This window comes from Mobula birostris, chromosome 1 (assembly GCF_030028105.1).
Source record: "Mobula birostris isolate sMobBir1 chromosome 1, sMobBir1.hap1, whole genome shotgun sequence".
In the NCBI taxonomy this organism is placed as follows: Eukaryota; Metazoa; Chordata; class Chondrichthyes; order Myliobatiformes; family Myliobatidae; genus Mobula; species Mobula birostris.
This window is the reverse complement of record NC_092370.1, coordinates 178,248,818-178,268,627: the sequence shown is the minus strand read 5'-3', so window position 1 is coordinate 178,268,627 and position 19,810 is coordinate 178,248,818. Positions and strand designations below refer to the sequence as shown.

Here is a 19,810-nt window from a genome sequence, read left to right as displayed (position 1 = left end):
TTGCATTAAGGGCTCTATCAAAAGAAGTTCCATCAGTGCCAAGAAGAAAAAATCTCTGAGGGTAACTATCGTTGCTCTGATATTTCTATAAAGAGGAAAAGTACAGTTTAGGTTAAGTAGTACCATTAAGTGGTAATGGCTGCCAATAAAAACCACTAAAATCGTTATTTATCATGTGCATTCAATAATTTTCCAATTGGGAGCAAAATTTGCTGAATTTAACAAAAAGAGCTGCAGATAGTCATTATAGCCATATCTGTGTATGACTCTCAATGAATAAACCAGACTGTTTTGTGCAACAGAGTCTACTAGTGATAAATAGGGGTAAGAAGATTTTGTTAGTTTACAGCAGCTACCAGATCAAATTAGTGAACAAATATAAATAATACCTTCTAATCTTATTGGATGTTTGTGACTTTATTAACATTCTACATTATTTTAACAGTTATCAGTATAGATAATTATTTCACATGGAATGTTTAGACTTGTGTCATTCCTTGTCACGTGCTTGGTGCATCTCCAAGTACAAATCCATGACAAATTGCTTTTAGAATTGGTATCATGTTACTAAGTAAGCAAAGACAACAGACAATTTGAAGATGCCATTTAAAATAAATGACAAGGTACTAAGTTTGGTGATTATGGTTAGGTGAGCAAGTTGATTTGAAAAATCCTGATTTTTGAATGGACACTTGGATTTTTTACATCTGTCTCAGTAGGAATCTGGCTTGACTTTTTATTCAAAGCTTAATACATTTGGCCATTATCATGCTAAATTTGTGCCTCGTGTTTGTGTTTGCAAGTGAAAACACCATCTAAAAGATAGTTATACAGTTAACAGTTCATGAAAAACTACTTTACTAATGTATTGTAGAATATTCACCCATAATTTAAACATTAAAACTTACACATTAGCATTGTTCAGCAAGAAAATTAATGCAAAGTTAGAACTATATACAAAGCAATTCTTAAAAGTTTGATTTTGATGGCATCCCATTAAAATGATTGTAAATTGAAATAAAAAAGGTTACTTGTACTATTTTCCTAAACTGTGGTGTTATTTTTCCAAAATAGATATGGTAAATCGAGAGAGTCCCCTTGTCATTCAATTACTCTTGGAATTTTATACTTTGTTCCTATACCTTAAAAAATCTCGGTTATATTTCACTTTAAAATTGCCTGTATAATCTTATCAGGCTGTATTTAAAATTACCCACCAGTGATGCTGCTATAGTGTCTTAGTTTTTTGTCATTTAGCTCTTCAACTTGTGATAGAGTAGTCCAATCATTCCAACCACACTTGGTTCCTAAATTTAACTACACAATAATGTAACATAAATATGTTCTGCTTTTCTAACTTTAAATCAGAGGATAATTTTAATTGCAGAACTATGAAGATTGATTATGGAACAAATGTATAAGGTTTGTTCTTCATAATTCTCAGTAAACTATTAGAAGATCAATGTGACACTATTATGTTCCCACTAGGATTTTCTGATGAAATCTCAATTCAATTTACATTTAGATTAAAATTTTGCTTTCAAGGAGATGACTATACTTATAAGACAAGGTGTACAAGTTTGACTCACAATATAAAATGATATATTGATATTTAATACAAGTTGGAAGGCAGAATCCAGATTCAAATGTACCTATAATAGCTATCTTGGCAATCTTTACACTTAAATAATCCATTTTGTTTTAAAATTACATACACTTCAATATTAAAGTCTCCATGTAATGGGTGGGCTATTTGAAATGCCTACACATTTTTCACACAGTTGATTTGATGCAAAATGCAAAAACAGGCATAATAATCTTAATCCATGTTATTTGCTTTCATCTTTTCTGCTTTCCAGAGATTTATGATAAAGGTAAGTTAATTTGTTTTTTCAGCTCATGGTCCATTGAAAAATAGTACTAGTTACCTGACTGCTGTGTTAGCACTTAGTGCAAAATTCCTGTACTTTTGCCAAATGGTACTATCCTGATTGAAACCCATTTATAATGTTAGCAAACATCTGCAGTGATTATTGTTCTTAAAAACACAGGAGTTCTAAACCTTCCTCTATCTTTTCAGTAAACATGCTATGCATAACTTGCATAGATATAATCAATTATATAGATTGCAATTGGAAACAAAATAAAAACATCAATTCAAAACTGCAGTCAATATAGATTAATATTGAGGTAAAACAAATTTATCGTGCAGTACAAAGGACATGTAGACAGAAACCTAAATTTATTATGGAGTAAAATGTTAAAAATAAGTGAGAACTAATAGTTCAATTTACTCAAATCTGATGTTGGGCTACAAATGAAAGGGGAACTACCAGGAGCAGTGCCAATCTTACTCTGATATATCATCCACTTGTTTCTTAGTGCAAACTGTGGATGTTCCCGTTTCTCCAATCATAGTGCCTGCTGTACTCAATATTCCACTTCCTTGAAATGCAGTAACATCCTTATTGCTGCATTATACTCATTGATTACATAACATTATACTTCTCATCATTTCATTGAGAATTGGAAAAAGGTGTAATGCCAGAGAATTCATGGAAATCTAATAATTATTCACCATAATGGAATTAGAACACTCGCAAGGAATTATGGTCAGCTAGGTTTTCTAATATAAAGTTAATGAAATTCCTACTAGCGTCATAGAACTATAGAACAGTACAGCGCAGAAACAAGCCCTTTGACCCTGCTGGTAAAGAATGGCATCAAATCAGTAGAAAGATGTGGAAGGCTTAGAAGATGTAGAATCCTTGTGGGTTGAGTTAAGAAACTGCAAGGGTAAAAGGACCCTGATGGAAGTTATATCCAGGCCTCCCAACAGTAGTCAGATGTGGAGAACAGATTACAATGGGAATTAGAAAAGGCATATCTAATGGGCAATGTTACGATAGTTATGGGAGATTTCAACATGCAGGTGAATTGGGGAAAATCAGGTTGGCAATGGATCTCAAGTGAGATTGTTGAATGTCTTTTGTGACGGCTTTTTGAGAGCGGTTTGTTGTGGAGCCAACTAAAGGGATCAGTTATACTGGATTGGGTGTTATGAATGAACCAGAGGCGATTAAGGCGCTTAAGGTAAAAGAACCTTTAGGAGGCAGTGATCACGATATGATTGAGTTCAACTTGAAATCTGATAGGGAGAAAGTAAAGTCTGACGTAGCAGTATTTCAGTGGAGTAAAGGAAATTACAGTGGGATGAGAGACGAGTAGGCCTAAGTAAATTGGAAGGAGATAGGGATGACAAGAGAGCAGCAAAGCGTGAGTTTCTGGGAACAATGAGAAATGTACAGGATAGATGTATTCCAAAAATTAAGAAATACTCAAATGGCAAAATAGTACAACCGTGGCTGAGAAGAGAAGTCAAAGCTAATGTATAAGCAAAAGAGAGGGCATACAACAAAACAAAAATTAGTAGGAAGGTAGAGGATTGGGAAGCTTTTAAAAACCTACAGAGAGCAACTAAAAGAATCATTAGGAGAGAAAAGATGAAATATGAAAGCAAGCTAGCAAACAATATTAACATGGGTAGTTAAAGCTTTTTCAGGTATATAAAAAAAAAGAGAAATGAGAATGGATATAGAACCCCTAGAAAATGAGGCTGGAACAATAAATGAGGACAAGGAGATGGCAGATGAACTAAATGAGTATTTTGCATCGGTCTTCACTGTGGAAGACACCAGCAGTGTACCAGATGTTGAAGGGTGTGAGGGAGAGAAGTGAGTGCAGTTACTATTACAAGGGAGAAGGTGCTCAAAAAGCTGGAAGACCCAAGGGTACATAAGTCATCCATCCAGATGAACTGCACCCTAGGGTTCTGAAAGAGGCAGCAGTAGAGATTGTGGCGGCATTAGTAGCAATCTTTCAAAAATCATTGGACTCTGGCATGGTACCAGGAGACTGGAAAATTGCAAATGTCACTCTACTCTTTAAAAAAGGAGGAAAGCTGCAGAAAGGAAACTATAGACCAATTAGCCTGAACTTAGTGGTTGTGAAGTGGGTAGTGGCTCCATATGTCACTACTACAGGGCGTGACGACCCTGCCTTACATGAGTCCCGCTCAGCTGGCTCTGGTTGACAGTACCTGGTATGGTCCCCTATCCCAGGGTTATGGATCCTACTGTCTTGTGGGTAACTTCGGGAGATGAGAAGGTTAAGGAGTAAACCCTACACAAATCCAGAGTGGAGCCCCTAAGGTGGTTGGGTGACGTATCACATCACCTCCCGGCAGCTCCTGCAGCCAAGCTGATGCCAAATGTACTGCTTCGCATTCCTTTGGACCACAATTGCAAGGCCGAGAGGGGGATCTTGATGTCTGGGCAGCCCAGGATCTCCATATTTATTGCCCAGGTCTGCGCCACGGAACGGGTGCATCATTGTCTACTTAGACGGAGCCATGAAGTGGTTGGGAAAATGTTGGAGTCAACTGCTAAGGATGAAGTTATGGAGTACTTGGTAACACAGGACAAGCTGGGACAAAATCAGCATGGTTTCCTTAAGGGGAAAATCTTGCTTGACAAATCTGTTGAGATTCTTTGAGGATAATGCAAGTAGAATAGATAAAAGGGGATGCAGTGGATGTTGTATATTTGGATTTTCAGAAGGCCTTTGACAGGGTGCCACATGTGAGGTTGTTTACCGAGTTAAGAGCCCATAGTATGACAGAAAAGTTACTAACATGGTTAGAGCATTGGCTGCTTGGTAGGAGGCAGTAAGTAGGAATAAAAGGATCCTTTTCTGCTTGGCTGCCAATGACCAGTAGTGTTTCGCAAGGGTCAGTGTTGGGCTTACTTTTTATGATAAATTTCAATGATTTAGATGATGAAATAGATGTCTTTTGTTGCCAAGTTTGCAGATGATACGAAGATTGGTGGAGGGGCAGGTCATGTTGAGGAAACAGGTAGACTGCAGAAGGACTTAGACAGATTAGGAGAATGGGCAAGAAAGTGGCAAGTGAAATACAATGTTGTAAAATGCTTGGTCATACACTTTGGTAATAGATATAAATGTGCAGACTATTTTCTAAATGGGGAGAAAATCCAAAAGTCGGAGGTGCAAAGGCACTTGAGCGTCCTTGTGCAGAACACCCTAAAGGTTAACTTGCAGGTTCAGTCAGTGGTGAAGAAGACAAATGCAATGTGAGTATTCATTTCAAGAGGTCTATAATAAGAGAGCAGGGATGTGATGCTGAAGCTTTATAAGGTACTGGTGAGGCCTCACCTTGAGTATTGTGAACAGTTTTGGTCCCCTCATCAAGGAAAGATGTGCTGGTATTGGAGAAGATTCAGAGGAAGTTCACAAGGATGATTCTGGGAATTAAAGGGTTATCATACAAGGAATGTATGATGGCACTGGGCCTGTTCTTGCTGGAATTTAGAAGGTTGGGGGTGATCTCATTGAGACCTTTTGTTGAAAGACAGAATAGATGTGAAAAGGACGTTTCCCATGGTAGGGGAGTCTAGGACAAGAGGGCACAGCCTAAGGATAGAGGGGCATCCATTTAAGACAGATGCAGAGTAATTTATCTAGCAAGAGGGTGATGAATTTGTGGAATGTGTACTACAGGAAGTTTGATTGGATACAGCATCAAAGATTACGAGGAGAAGGCCAGGGAATGGATCTGACGCGAAATAAGGATCAGCTATGATTGAATGGTGGAGCCGACATGCTGGGGCAAATGACCTAATTCTGCTCCTGTGCCTTATGGTCTTATGGACCCATCTAGTCCATGCCAAACCATTAATTTGCCTAGTCTCATCGATCTGTACCCGGAGCATGGCTTTCCATACCCCTTCCATCTATGTACCAATCCAAATTTATCTTGAAGCCTGAAATCGAACCCCCCTTCACCACTTGTGCTGGCAGCTCCAGACTCTCTGCTCCCTCTGAGTAAAGAAAGTCTCCCTCATATTCCGCTTAAATATGTCACCCTTCATCCTTAACCCATGACTTCCAATTGTAGTCTCACGCAACCTCAATGGAAAAAGCCTGCTTGCATTTACCTTATCTATACCCAACATAAATACGTACACCTCTATCAAATCTCCCCTCAATCTTCTGCATCCTAGAGAATAAATCCTAACCCATTCGCAATAACTCAGGTCCTCAAGTCTCGGCAACACTCTTATAATATTTTTCTGCACTCTTTCAGATTACTTACATCTTTCCTATAGGTAGGTGACCAAAACTGCATACACACTTCAAATTATGCCTCACCAATGTTTTGTACACCTTATATTTGTCTGCATTAAATTCTATCTGCCATTTTTCAGCGCATTTTTCCCAGCTGATCCATATCCCACTGCAAGATTTAATAGTCTTCTTCGCTGTTTACTGCACCCCCAAACTTGGAGTCATTTGCTAACTTGCTGATCCAGTTTGTCACATTAGCAGTCAGGTTGTTGATACAGTTGAGAAATAACAATGGTCCCAACGCCGATCCCTGTGGCACTCCACTAGACACAGTCCTGCTATGTCGAGAGGTGACCATCTACTATCACTCTCTGGCTTCTCCCACGAAGCCAATACCTCATCCATTTTACTGCCTCATCTTGAATATCAAGCGAATAAACCTTCTTGACCAACCTCCCATGTGGGACCTTGTCAAAGGCCTTGCTAAAGTCCATGTAGACAACATCCATTGCATTGCCTTCATCAACTTTCCTGGTAACACTCTCAAAAATCTCGGTAAGGTTGGTTAGACATGAGCTACCAAGTACAAAGCCATGTTGACTATCCCTAATCGGTCTCTTGTCTATCCAAATGCTTATATATCCATTTCAAAGAGTACCTTCCAATAACCTTCCCATTACTGACATCAGGTTCACTGGCCTCTAATTTCCTGGCTTACCCTTAGAGCATTTCTGAAACAGCGGAACAACATTAGTTATCCTCCAATTAAGATGTGGGCTACAAATTACAATGTGAGATGGAAAATACATGTTGAAAGGCCAATGTTACGATAGTCATGTGAGATTACAATTTGCAGGTAGATTGGGAAAATCAGGTTGGTCCTGAATGCCAAGAGGGGGAATTTGTAGAAAGCCCACAAAATGGCTTTTTAATGGCAGTTCATGATGGAGCCCACTAGGGGATCTGCTGTTCTGGATTGGGTGTTGTGCAATGAACTGGAATTAACTAGAAGAGCTTAAGGGAAAGGCACCCTTAGGGGTCAGTGATCATAATGATGGAATTCAGCCTGCAATTTGAGAGGGAGAAGATAATGTCAGATGTATCGGTAATACAGTGGAGTAAAGGGAATTACAGTGGCATAAGAGAGGAGCTGGCGAAAGTTCATTGGAAAGAGACACTAGCAGGGATGATGGCTTGAGTTTCTGGGAGTAAATCAGAAGGCACAGGATAGAAACATCCCGAAGAAGAGGAAGTATTCTAAAGGCAGGATGATGCAACTGTGGCTGACAAGGGAAGTCAAAGCCGACATGAAAGCCAAACGGAGGGCATATAATAAAGCAAAAATGAGTGGAAAGTGGGAGGATTGGGAAGCTTTTAAAAACCAACAGAAGGCAACTAAAAGGCCATAAAGAAGGAAAAGATGGAGTATGAAGGTAAGCTAGCCAATTATATTAAAAAAAGATACTAAAAGTTTCTTAAAGTGGGGGGGTTGGGTTCAAAATTAAGGAGTGTAGATTTAGCATGAGAGGGAAAAGGCTTAAAGGAGATTTGAAGAGCAGCTGTTTTCTTGCAGGGGGAGTGGAATACATGGAATGAGCTGCAAGAGAAAGTGGCTGAGGCAGATACAATAGTATCATTAAATATACACTTGGGTAGGTACATGCAGGGGCAGGGTATAGATATGAACCAAATGCAGGAAATTGGGACAAGTTGAGTGGGTACATGGACTTGTTGGGCCATATTCATGCTGTATTGTTCCATGACTATGGTTCTAACAAGGTCAGTACATACAGAGATAGCAGCAGGTACCACAAAGGATCTTTAGAAAACAGAGAGCAGAGTTAAATAGGATCATGGAAAAATTATAAAGAGAAGGAGGCCATTTGGTTCATTCTGTTAGATGAGAAAGAGCTGCTGCTTGGAAGTGAAGGGTGCACGATCAGCAATCTGTTTGCTCCAACCTATTCTCACCTTCCAATACTTGGTTAATCACCTTCTGGCCATAGCTCAAATAAATCTAAACATTCGGCGGCTAATTAAATTGTGCTTTTCTAAATTAGGTTTATGTCGTTCTCTTAAAATGGATTCCAGTAATTTGCCTACAATGGAAGTTATGCCAGTTGGCCTGAAATTGCTTGGTTCATACCTTTTTAAGCACTTAGGCTTAACACTTATCCCATCAGTTGAAATTAATTTACTGAATGTGCCATAGGAATCCTCTGTGCATTATGTTTACAATAACTCTAAGTTAAATTGGGTCAATTAATATCTCCTTCTGTTGCTGTCTCAGTGCTTTTGCACTTATCAGAAATGTTTATAAATTTGCCCTTCACTCTCCCATGAGGAGAAGGGTAACTTCCATCAATCTATTTGCCTGATTTTTGTTACTTATTTCAATTTATGCAGCCCCTCTTTATGATCCTCATGTAATATCGTTCCTTCACACATCACTTACGTTTTTGATCAATATTGCTATTAACCTCTCTCTATTTTGATCAGCTTCTATATTTAATCTAAAAGCAAGGTTACCATAAGTCCATCTATCAGTGCCTATCAATATCCTCTAGTCACCTTCCATATTTTCAAATCTAATACTGAAACATTAGTAAAATCACAGAATACTGCCTTACAATAAATCATGACAGCCTCTAAGTCTGAGAAAACACATTACAAATACTATGCATTGGCAGAGAAATTACTCTTTTACTTGGTGTGTTTGCACAAAAATTAAGTCTGAATTAGAAAAATGGTGTGGTTTTGCTCTATTATGATGAGCTTCCATTTTGGTAACTAGTATTATTTTTGTTGGATTGTTAGTTGAAAATTAACAACTTTGAGCATTAATAGTTTGTGATTTTTAACGTTGATTTTTGTCACTGTTGTTTCATTCTACTGCAGTTTCTGAGGTTTTGTTTTTAACAACTGACTAAATTTGTTGAGTTCCTTTTAACACCATCATTTACAGCAGATTACCCTACTGTTTGCTGCACCTGGAATGGTTGTTCAAAATGTGAATTTATGACCTGACCTAATGTTTTCATGGAATTCAAAGCAAGTGTTTTTTTAGCTGAGGTGGCTTACACTTAATGGTTTAAATCTCTGGCAACGTTAATATTTCTTGAAAAGTAATATTCGCTCATTATTTTTAGGCAGCTCAAGGGGGTGGACACCGAACCCTTCTTTATGGTCATGCTATTCTTCTCCGGCATGCATATAGTGGAATGGTGAGTATGGCGATTAAATGTCGTAGTTGGGGTTAAGAGGAATAATATTGTTGAAACAGAGCAATGCCTTGCAAGTTGGAATGGGTATGTGTCACCATCCCTGCAAATGAATTAGAGTCACATTCAAGTTCCTTTTCTGACTAATGAGAAAATAAAAATGAGATATGAGAAATAGAAGTCCAGATAGCATCTTATCAACTGTGAATTGAGACAGGAAGGGAAGGCGTACCAGAAGTTGGATTAAATTAAACAAGTTCAACGATGTTAAAATTCAGGACTGAGAATGTGAATCATTGGAGTAAAAGAATACAGCAAAGAAAATGAGACACTTTCCTTTGTGTACTTTGAAGTTGCCTATTTCAAAATGGTTCTGAAACTTGTTAAAAATACAAGTGCATGTAATATGGAATGATTTAGTATATAAAATCACATCTGCAAAATCTGAGCCATTGTGTGAGTTTATATACTGTCATGTCATATTGCATGCACTGGGTGAAATTACTGTAATGAAACTATCAGTGTTATCTGCCATTATGCTATTACACTATCAGGAATTTCTATCAGTGCTGCTTCATAAGGAATACTGTTTTACATACGTCTATACAATATTTTGAAGTAGCTAATAAACTTACAGGAACCTTTTATAATTTTCCAATGTTCTCAATTTAAATATCCTAAAAATTTCAATTTTGTGGCTGCATTTCACTCAGATAAATATTTTCAAACTACAGAAGATTTCTTAATAAAACTGTTTTAGATTTGTGATATTTCAGCTTTAAAGTTAATCGTGTCTATGCTGTTATGTTTATTTGAAGTTATATAGACTGTTTTAAAATGTTAAACTCAAAAATGTTTTTTTCCTAGTTTGTTGTCTGTGGAAAGTGATCAATAAAACCAACTTACTGAGATCACGGAAACCTCTGAAACTTATCCCTGACAACACCCAAAAGTACATGTCACACAGGTCATTTATTTTCTGTGAGGAATTTTCCTCAACATCAGCAATGTAAACTGCTATCCTGTCTCTGGATGAAATACACAACCATTAGATTTACAAAGGCCTTATAAGAATGGGTAACAAGAAGCATTCAATAGTATCTGGTCTGGTTCCTGTATCCAGGTCTGGAAAACTGCAACATATAACACTGTTTGTGGTATAACTGTCCATTTTCTTCATCCAATATTGTTTTCTCTATATCTGAAACTGCATCCTCAAGTGTTGGACTTAGCAAACAAGGATGAGTACCTTAATGTTATCCTACATTATTCATGAGGGAAGTTAGAAAGCATTTTTTTTCATGCAAAGGAAGATCAAAATCTTCTCCCATGCCTCCCGCAAATCTATCACCTTAAAAAGCCAGGTCCATAGAAGGTTTTAAATCCAGAAGAGAAGTGTTTTCCTGTATAAGGATATTAAGGAACATGAAAGAAAAGATGGAGTGTAAGTGGGGTTAATTTTTAGAACAACAATATTCTCATTGAATACAAGGGATTAAATAGTCTGCTCTAATTCTCTCAGCATCTGCAAAGTATCTTGGTAATATTTCAATGCAAAGTATGCTTTCAACTGCATTATGTTGACTGGAATGTAAAACGCTTCAGAGTTTGAAAATCATGAAATATCAAAAATAATATAAGCATGAACCATTCTGGTTAGACTTTTCACAAGATTATTACTTTATGATATATTTTAGGAACATAAGTAAATTAAATATTATACTTACAGCATAAAACCATCAGGCTGTGTCAGCCATTTATTCAGTTATTGTTAATGAAGGCATGAAGGCACATGATTTTTTAAAACTTATTTTAAATTGTTTCTTCATAGTATTTGACTTGTTTGACAACAACAAGGTCGTTGACGGACAAATTAGCTTTTGATGTTGGTCTGCAGGAAGATTCATCTGGTAAGGGAACATGCTCTTTTATTTTTTCTGACAGTACTTTTTTTTCCCTTCTCACTATCTATGGTGAGTCATAAATACTGAATTTTCACTTGTAATAATTTTGTGCAATGAAAAATTATATAAATTATTTCCTCTGTTACCAATTGCAAAAACAGGTAAGCCCTTTTTCCATTGCTTGATAAGACACCTGTTTCCCTGAAACTAATTTTTTCTGTTCAACTGGTATAAAGTTGAGTAAAACCTTTTTGGAATTTGTTTTAATAGTGATAATCTTCCTAATCAAACACACCATTTGTTTAGGTGAAGCATGTTGGTGGACTATACATCCTGCTTCCAAACAGCGATCTGAAGGAGAGAAGGTACGAATTGGTGATGACCTTATTCTGGTCAGTGTTTCATCAGAGCGATATTTGGTGAGTATGCAATACGTAAGCATGTTATTGACGATGCCACATTGCTGTGTACTTTTTTTGTTCTGGTAACTGTCCACTTGATTGTAGCTATGTTCTATTGTAGCATACTTCCATCTCCAATGGCAACATACAAGTAGACGCTTCCTTCATACAGACACTGTGGAATGTCCACCCTATATGTTCAAGCAGTGACGTAGTAGAAGGTGAGTCCTTTACCAGTTAGTTTGTAAAGTAAAGATTATGATTATGTTCCTTAATTTCAGTGTACTGAATTATTTTACATTTATTTTATCTCTCTAAGCTATGTATTTGCATTCCATATTCTTATTTAAAAACTTATGTTTTGTTTTGGATTTGCTCTAAAGAACCTACTGAGGGCTTAAAATGGCAGCAAATAAAACACAAGGTAACATTTGTTAACATGTACTCCATTTTCTTCTCCATAAGGGTTTCTGAATGGTGGGCATGTGCTACGACTTTTCCACGGCCATGATGAATGTTTGACCGTCCCATCTACAAACCAGAGAGAAGACGAGTATGTGTAAGTGTCAGCACATCCGTTTCAAACACATTTTCAAAATGTTCCCGTTTGCATTCTTGCTGTTCATGTTACTTTGCTACATTTGTATTCATTTTTATTGTAAAACACCTGAATGAAAAGCAGTATTATGAAGAAAATGTTCATTCATATTGTTATTTTCCTGAGAGGTTAGTTCTGAAATGCAATTATGTTAAATTAATTTTAAATATTTGAATAGAGCATCTGGTTCTAAGTTTTATACATTGAGAATAAACTTGATAAGCCAATCTGAAGTACAAACATGCATAATGGTCTTCTATGCAGATATCTCTGTGGTGTCTTGAGCAGATACTGTATAGAAGGCATATAGTGTCGCCAGAAAGGAACAACCCTTTGTGTTCAGGTCCCAAGGCAATTATCAAATATTGCCATATGCTCCAGTTTTCAACTACTACATCTGAAATTTTCAGCCACAGACACTGCAGAGAGTAACATCTTTTCAAACCATTTAAAATAGCTAGTGATCTTCAGACCTGGCAGACTTGGGCCTCCACACCACCCAGTGAGTGAGTGCAGCAGCTGGAAGCTCGGGGAGTGTTTCTGTTGTCTCAGGAAGCAGGGCTGCTTGGTAAGGCTGCAGGTAAAGCTGAAACGCAGGGTCCTAACAACACACACAAAATGCTGGAGGAACTCAGAGGGCCCACCAGCATTTTGTGTGTGTTGCTTGGATTTCCAGCATCTGTCGATTTTTCTCTTGTTTGTGATTGGTCACTACACAAGGCCCTAAGGCCACTCTTCCATACCATTCTCCTGACTTTTATACAGTGTCTGGAAAATAAAATTGACAACCTCGGAGCAAGACTGCAATACTAGAGGGACATCAGGGACTGTTACGTACTGCACTTTACAGACTATCATTATAGGGGCACCTCAGGGAGACACGCTTAGCCAATTGCTCTACTCTCTCCACCTTCATAATTATATGGTTAGGCACAGCTCAAGCGCCATCTATAAAATTCACCCATGACACCACTGTTGTTGGCAAAATCTCAGGTGGTGACGAGGTGATTAGAAGAGCAATATAGATTGGCTGATTGAGCAATGCCTCAACTACAACCTTGCAGTCAATGTCAGGAAGACTAAGGGACAGATTGTAGACTTTGGGAAGGGGAAGTTGGGAGGAGAGACTCCAATTCCCACTGATTGTGCAATGATGGAAATGGTGAGCAGCTTCAAGTTCCTGAGCGTCAATATCTCAGACATCTTTCCCGGACCCAACAGATTGACGTAATCATGAAAAAGGCAGTGGACAGCTTGACTTAAATGAGAGTTTGAGGAGATTTGGTATACCTTGCAAATTTCTACTAATGTACGGTGGAAAGCATTCTGACTGGTTGCCCCACTGCCTGGTATGAAAGAAGTTTCAGAGGGCTGTAGAGTCGGGCAGCTCCATCACAGGCCCAACTCTCCCCACCATTGAGGACACCTTCAGGAGGTGGTGCCTCATTAAAGACCCTCACCATCCGGGACATGCCCTCTTCTCATTATTCTCATTGAGGAGGGGGTACAGGAGCCTGAAAATCCACACTCAACATTTCAGGAACAGCTCCTTTCCTTCCACCATCAGATTTCTGAACAGTCCATAAACCCAGAAACACAATCTCATTATTCCATTTGCACTATTTATTTATTGTAACTTATAATGATTTTTATGTTTTCCTGTACACTGCTGCCACAAAACAACAAATTTCACAACATATATAAGTGATAATAAACCTGATTCTAAAATTCTGGTCTTGATGTTGCCATACAACAGTATGCAATGCATATCAGTTCACCATTTACATAGTTTTTAGTGGCAGATGCATGGAATTATCATTTGTGTGTGACACTTATGCAAATACAGGTTTTAATACACCTGCTTCTGCCTGCCTTAAAGATCATCACCTTGAATAGGTCGATGGCTGGCACTGCAAACCCAATTCAGATAGGATCCTTTGAAGTAATTTAATCACACATCCTTTCTGGTTCTTTCCGTACTTCAGAGAGTGACCCTACCCTTCCTCCAGCTCTTAATTCACACTCAATTTTTGCCTTAATAATACTGTATGCTACATTTAATTTTATGTCATTACTACGTTAATAGAACAAGTAAAACAAATGAACTTTCTGTTTTTATTGGCATAAAATATTATAATTTGACAATATTAAGAGTTGTTGTCATTATCAATGTTGTTGTATTCATTAGGAGACTGGCACCAATTAGGCTGAACATATGAAGTTATATCTGTATCTGCAAATTTATTTCAATCTTCACAATAATCAATGAAATAATAAATTGCAAGCTAACTAGGCACTGCCACACTACAAAATGTTAGCTTTTATTTGGTAGGATTTTTAAGAACAAAAATGTTGTAAACTTGTGTGGAGTCTGTTGATTTCCTACCCATCTGCAGCAGAATGAGGCTATGATGCAGATTGCTGGTAGCCTTTGTTCAATCAGGAAAGGAGAAATCTTAATAAAAATTGCCTGATACCTTTGACAAACATTAGTTTGAAATCTGTTTGCAGAACAGTTAACTACGAAAGTGGGGAAGCAGGATCCTTTGCCAGATCATTATGGCGTGTAGAACCTCTTCGAATCAGGTAACATTAAGACATTTAAGCTTTAGAGCACAGTAAAAGTTTTAAGGTTTTCTGTCTAACACTGAGATTTGAGGTGTAAATATTCTTTTCATCTGTTGCTTACGCAAATAGCTCAGAAGTCCTTGCATAGTGTGGTAGAAATTCATTCTGCTCATTGTGGACCAAGCGTTGAGTAAGGAGATTGTTTTGAGGCCTTGTGATGAAATGAATCAGTATATTGAGACCACAGCAAGATCTTCATTAACAGGAATAAAGGACGTACCTTCTCCCTTCTGCTCCTGAGGAAGGATGAGGTGTAAACATGCAGGAAAAAAAATAGTTGGCCATTGGACTGCTCCACCTTTCATTTTCCTGCCTCATCCCTTAAAAATATTCTATTTTGACCTTGACAATACTTAATGATGCAGATGCCATAGCTCCCTGGGGTAGAGACTGTTGTGTATATTTAATATTTAAATATATTTGAGTAATTTTGTATATATATTTGTCAATTCAGCATTCTTGTCCATTTAAGTAATTCATTGCGAGTTATATCTATAAATATATGAAACGCATACGTCATCACGCTATACCATGTAGTACATGTGGATCTCACGTAAACTAAACACAAGGTTCGACTCACATTTTGGACTCCTGTATCTTCCTTTGAATTAGTTTAATATTTCGGAGTTATAAAACATAACAGAGACCCCTGAGATTCACAACATTTTGAACGAAGAAGTTGCTCTTGATTTCAGCTTCAGGATTCCCTTTGGAAGTCTCAGACTAAGCTGTTCAAATCAAGTAACCTGACCTTCACAAGAAATCGGGATATGACCTCTTTAAAGTCATCAGGGATGCCAAGACACAATACCAATCCCAAGGAGAGTACCAGATTAGCTCTCAGTTGTAGCAGGGCTAGCATGGGCTACAAACCAAAAGCAGGTGGCATCGCTGACAACAGCATGTCCCTTCCTGATGAGTTTTCAGCAGAGGGGGTTTAGAATATCACCACCTGTCCTGACAGCTTCCAAAGCACCTGAACCCACAGTCACCACTGCGGATATAAAATTAGTCTGTCAAAGCCTGAACCCGCAGAGAGCAGCTAGTCCAGATGGTATCCTAGCCATATTCTTGGATCCTGTCCAGATCAGTTTGTGGGAATACTTACAGATATTTTAACCTCTCCCTGCTTCAATGTAAGCTTCCCACCCGCTTCAAGGAGACCATTATCATCCCGGTACCTAAGAAAAACAAGGTAACATGTCTAAATGACTAATGCCTGGTGGCTCTGATATCTCCCATTATTAAATGTTTCAAGCATCTGGTCATGGCATGCATTGACTCCAGCCTTTCCGACAACCTTAACCCACTGCGATTCAACTAGCACTGCAACGGATCCACGTCAGATGCCATCACCCTAGCCCTACACTCATCTCTGGAATATTTAATCAGTAAAGATATCTACTTTAGAATACTTATTGACCACAACTTTGCCTTCAGTACTAGAGTTCTGAGCAAACGCATCTACAAACTTCTAAGCCTGAAACTCAACAACTCTCTTTGCAACTGGATGTTTGACTTCCTGACCAACAGGCCACGTCCCACCAGGCTGTGTAATCAGCCCCCTGCTCTACTCTCTGTACACTCGACACTACATGGCCAGGTTCTAATCTAACTCCATCCACAATTTTCCAGATACAGTCCATTGTAGTGGACTGTATCTCAAGTAATAATGAGTTGAAGTATAGGAAGGAGATGAGGAGCCTAGTAATATAGTGCCATGACAACAACCTTTCCCTTAATGGTGGGGGGTGGGGGTAGTGGTGGAACGGTGAATGGTAAACATCCTCCTGTTTACAGTAATGGTGTGTTGCATGGAGCGACTGGGAGCAGACCCAAGGGCAGGACACAGACACAGGGGTAGAATTAACAGAGTTGTATTTATTGATAGTTACTAAGAAGGCCAGGGAGCAAGGATAAAAAGCCAACATGGACATGAACATTGGATAACAAACCGGTAAAACCTGGACTTGGACTCGGAGCCTTGGGACTTGGACTGGACCGGACTGCAACACTGAGCCTAGACTTAGACTTGGACTCGTACGTGGAACCTGGACTATGATTTGGACTCAGACACGGAATGACAAAGCAACGACAGTCCATTCGAGTAGCGGCAAACGGCCTGCCTACTCAGCTGGATACGAGATGACGAAATCCGAACCACGACAGTCCATTCGAATCTCATCTCAGAGAAGCGGCCACTGGCCAGCATATCTCAGCTGGCCATAGAAACGGCAGAATTCGTACCTTTGTCTCAGAGTGGCGACAAACGGCCGGCAACTCAGCTGGACACGAAAACAAACGAATCCACGAAGCAACCCCGGGCACTGGAGCCGCTTAGAGTTCACAATGAATGGGGACGTGAATCAGGCACAACTGCACTTGCTCAGGTGACGGTCCAGCACCAAGTAGCTGTAAGCCGGAGGTGTAAGCCATTAAGGTCTCCTCCCATTCTTCCAAACTCCAGGGGCATAGATCCAGTCTGTTTAATCTTTCCACATATTATAACCTCTTCATAAGAGCAAAGTTCAATGGAAGAAGTAAAGGGGAAAAGGTAAAAATATAGGCATATGAGATTAAGAGTGCCTATTCAGTCCCTGGAGTTCCTCTGCCACATTGGGACGAGATGATAGCGTATTTATTATACAGTCATAGAGAGAAACAGCATGGAAACAAACTTTTCAACCCATCAAGTCCACACTAACCGTTAACAGCTTATTTACACAAATGCCATATTATTCTTTTTCTCCCTATGTTCTCATAAACTCCCCCAGATTTTATCACTTACCTACATAGGAGGGGTAATTTACAGTGGCCAATTAACCTCTAAATTAATTAACCTGACACATGTTGCTGGGATGTGCAAAGAAACCAGATCACTCAGAGGAAACCCACATGATCCACAGAGAGAATGTGCAAACTCTACACAGACAGCACCGGAAGGCAGGTTTGCATTTGAGTCTCTGGCTTAATGTGGCAACTGTTCTACTAGCTGCACCACTGTATTCAACTCCTCCCCTCAGGCTGCATTCCATACCTGTGACATTAAAATTGGAACTGGCACAACACCCATTGTGCTTCAGGCTAAGAACTTCACATTCCCCGACAGTTGTTTTGGGGGAAACATATTTCAGTTATCACTTAACCTTTGTATTCTAAAACTATGCTGTGTTGTTCCCAAGTCCTTCACCAGAGAAAACGTATCAAAAAGACTGTCTGCAGAACTGAAAACAAACCAAGTTCAGAAAGCTAACTCTCAGAATTTAACATTTTATGCCAAGTATTATTCTAGTAAACTTGCACCATACTCAAGGCTAATATATCCTTGCTAAGACATGCACCTCAAGTTAATCATACCAGCTTTCTGCCATTTGACCAAGTAAATTCCTTCATTTTTCCACAGCTTCTGTAACTGTGATAGAGATAAAAGGAAATTAATTCTCTCAAGGCACAATATTTCAAAATATTGTTGCTTATTAAAAGTGTGCTGCTATAACTATATTCCTGCCTGCTTTTCTCTTTCCCTCAATTAGTTGGAGTGGCAGTCATATTAAGTGGGGCCAGTCATTTCGCCTACGACACCTTACCACGGGCCTGTATCTGGGCTTAGTTCAAGACCAGGGCCTGGTGTTACTGGATCCCATTTATTCAGACACCAAAGCAACATCATTCTGTTTTAGGTTGTCAAAGGTATGTTGATAGAAAAGACTTTCTGTTACATAGCCTTGAATATAATCATTGAGAAGTAAAGAAACTGTTACTGGTTTTATTCTCATGGATTTTTCATTATTGTTTCTAATATTAGGTGCCAATTTTAATCTCCAGGCCTTTTTTTTTGGTGAATGGATGATTGAAATGAGATAGAAACCCACTCTTTATTCCCCAAGTCTAATGCAGGGTATTTTAATTCCTTTTTTAAAATGAACCTGCCCTGAAACCTGCAGAAAGTGGCCACTAACCTTACGCAAATCAGGTGGCCTGCAGCAAAGGGCAGGCTTGGACAGGGAGTAGCTTGGATTGGGAAGTTTATCCAAACTTTTCATTTGGAAGTACGGGGTACAGGACCTCCTCTATTCACTGCCTACCTCAGCTAAGCAGTGAATCTACAGTGGTTCCTGCTCGGGCTACAGTTAGTTTTGCGTTTGGAGCCCTGCAATGTCATTGTGCTTGTTTAGAGTAATGAGAACCAAATGGCCTTTGGGTGAGTAGCTTAGCTTTTCATAAAGATGCTGAAGTAGAATTCAAGGCAGCATATCCAAATGTTTCTCCGTTATGCATGTCCCCCAAGCCACCCAAATTCCATTTTCGGCCAAGTACATGAGGTTACAATATTCCCATTTTTTTACCATTATCTATGAAAAAGGTCAGGAAAAGTGAAGGTCCAAAGATGCAGCAGACTGACCTTGCTCAAATTTGTATAGCTATTTTTTTTTCAGATAAGCAGAAATAATGAAAAGAAGCTTAAAATTAAGCTTTGTGAGGGAAAGTTTAATTGGCACTTAAGCTTAGTGCTTGCATAGTATATTTGTGACATCTTGGATTTCGTGCCATGCATTAAAAGAATTGCATAAAACAATATTGAATATCTTTCTTTTCATTCTATGTAAATATCAAAGGACAAGTTGGATTTGCACCCAAAGCGAGATATAGAAGGTATGGGAGTCCCAGAAATCAAGTACGGTGATTCAATTTGTATTATTCAGCATGTAGCCACTGGCCTCTGGTTAACATATCATGCTCCAGATGCTAAATCAGCACGTCTGGGACCTCTGAAGCGAAAGGTGAGTACATAGCTAGTATGACAATAGTAATTTATAATGTAGTTCTCGTGTAGTTCATAAGGAATAGCCTAATACATGATGCATAACTTGTTAAAGCAATAAACATGATTCAAAGATAAATATCCACTCT

General features: G+C 38.7%; 1 protein-coding gene across 6 annotated transcripts in view; it reads left to right on the top strand.

The window, feature by feature from the left end:
- Positions 1–19,810, top strand: part of ryr3 (ryanodine receptor 3) — a 380,802-nt gene that overhangs the window by 69,447 nt on the left and 291,545 nt on the right. For 2 of the 6 annotated variants that reach the window (XM_072266754.1, XM_072266743.1), the window contains 9 exons: positions 11–61; positions 9,297–9,371; positions 11,200–11,278; positions 11,579–11,691; positions 11,795–11,894; positions 12,139–12,232; positions 14,783–14,857; positions 18,433–18,589; positions 19,516–19,680. In XM_072266754.1, the coding sequence (XP_072122855.1) occupies positions 11–61; positions 9,297–9,371; positions 11,200–11,278; positions 11,579–11,691; positions 11,795–11,894; positions 12,139–12,232; positions 14,783–14,857; positions 18,433–18,589; positions 19,516–19,680 (909 nt within the window). Of the gene's footprint in view, positions 1–10; positions 62–9,296; positions 9,372–11,199; positions 11,279–11,578; positions 11,692–11,794; positions 11,895–12,138; positions 12,233–14,782; positions 14,858–18,432; positions 18,590–19,515; positions 19,681–19,810 lie in introns of those variants that run through there. The other 4 variants (XM_072266800.1, XM_072266764.1, XM_072266774.1 and 1 more) reach the window with 3 other exon arrangements.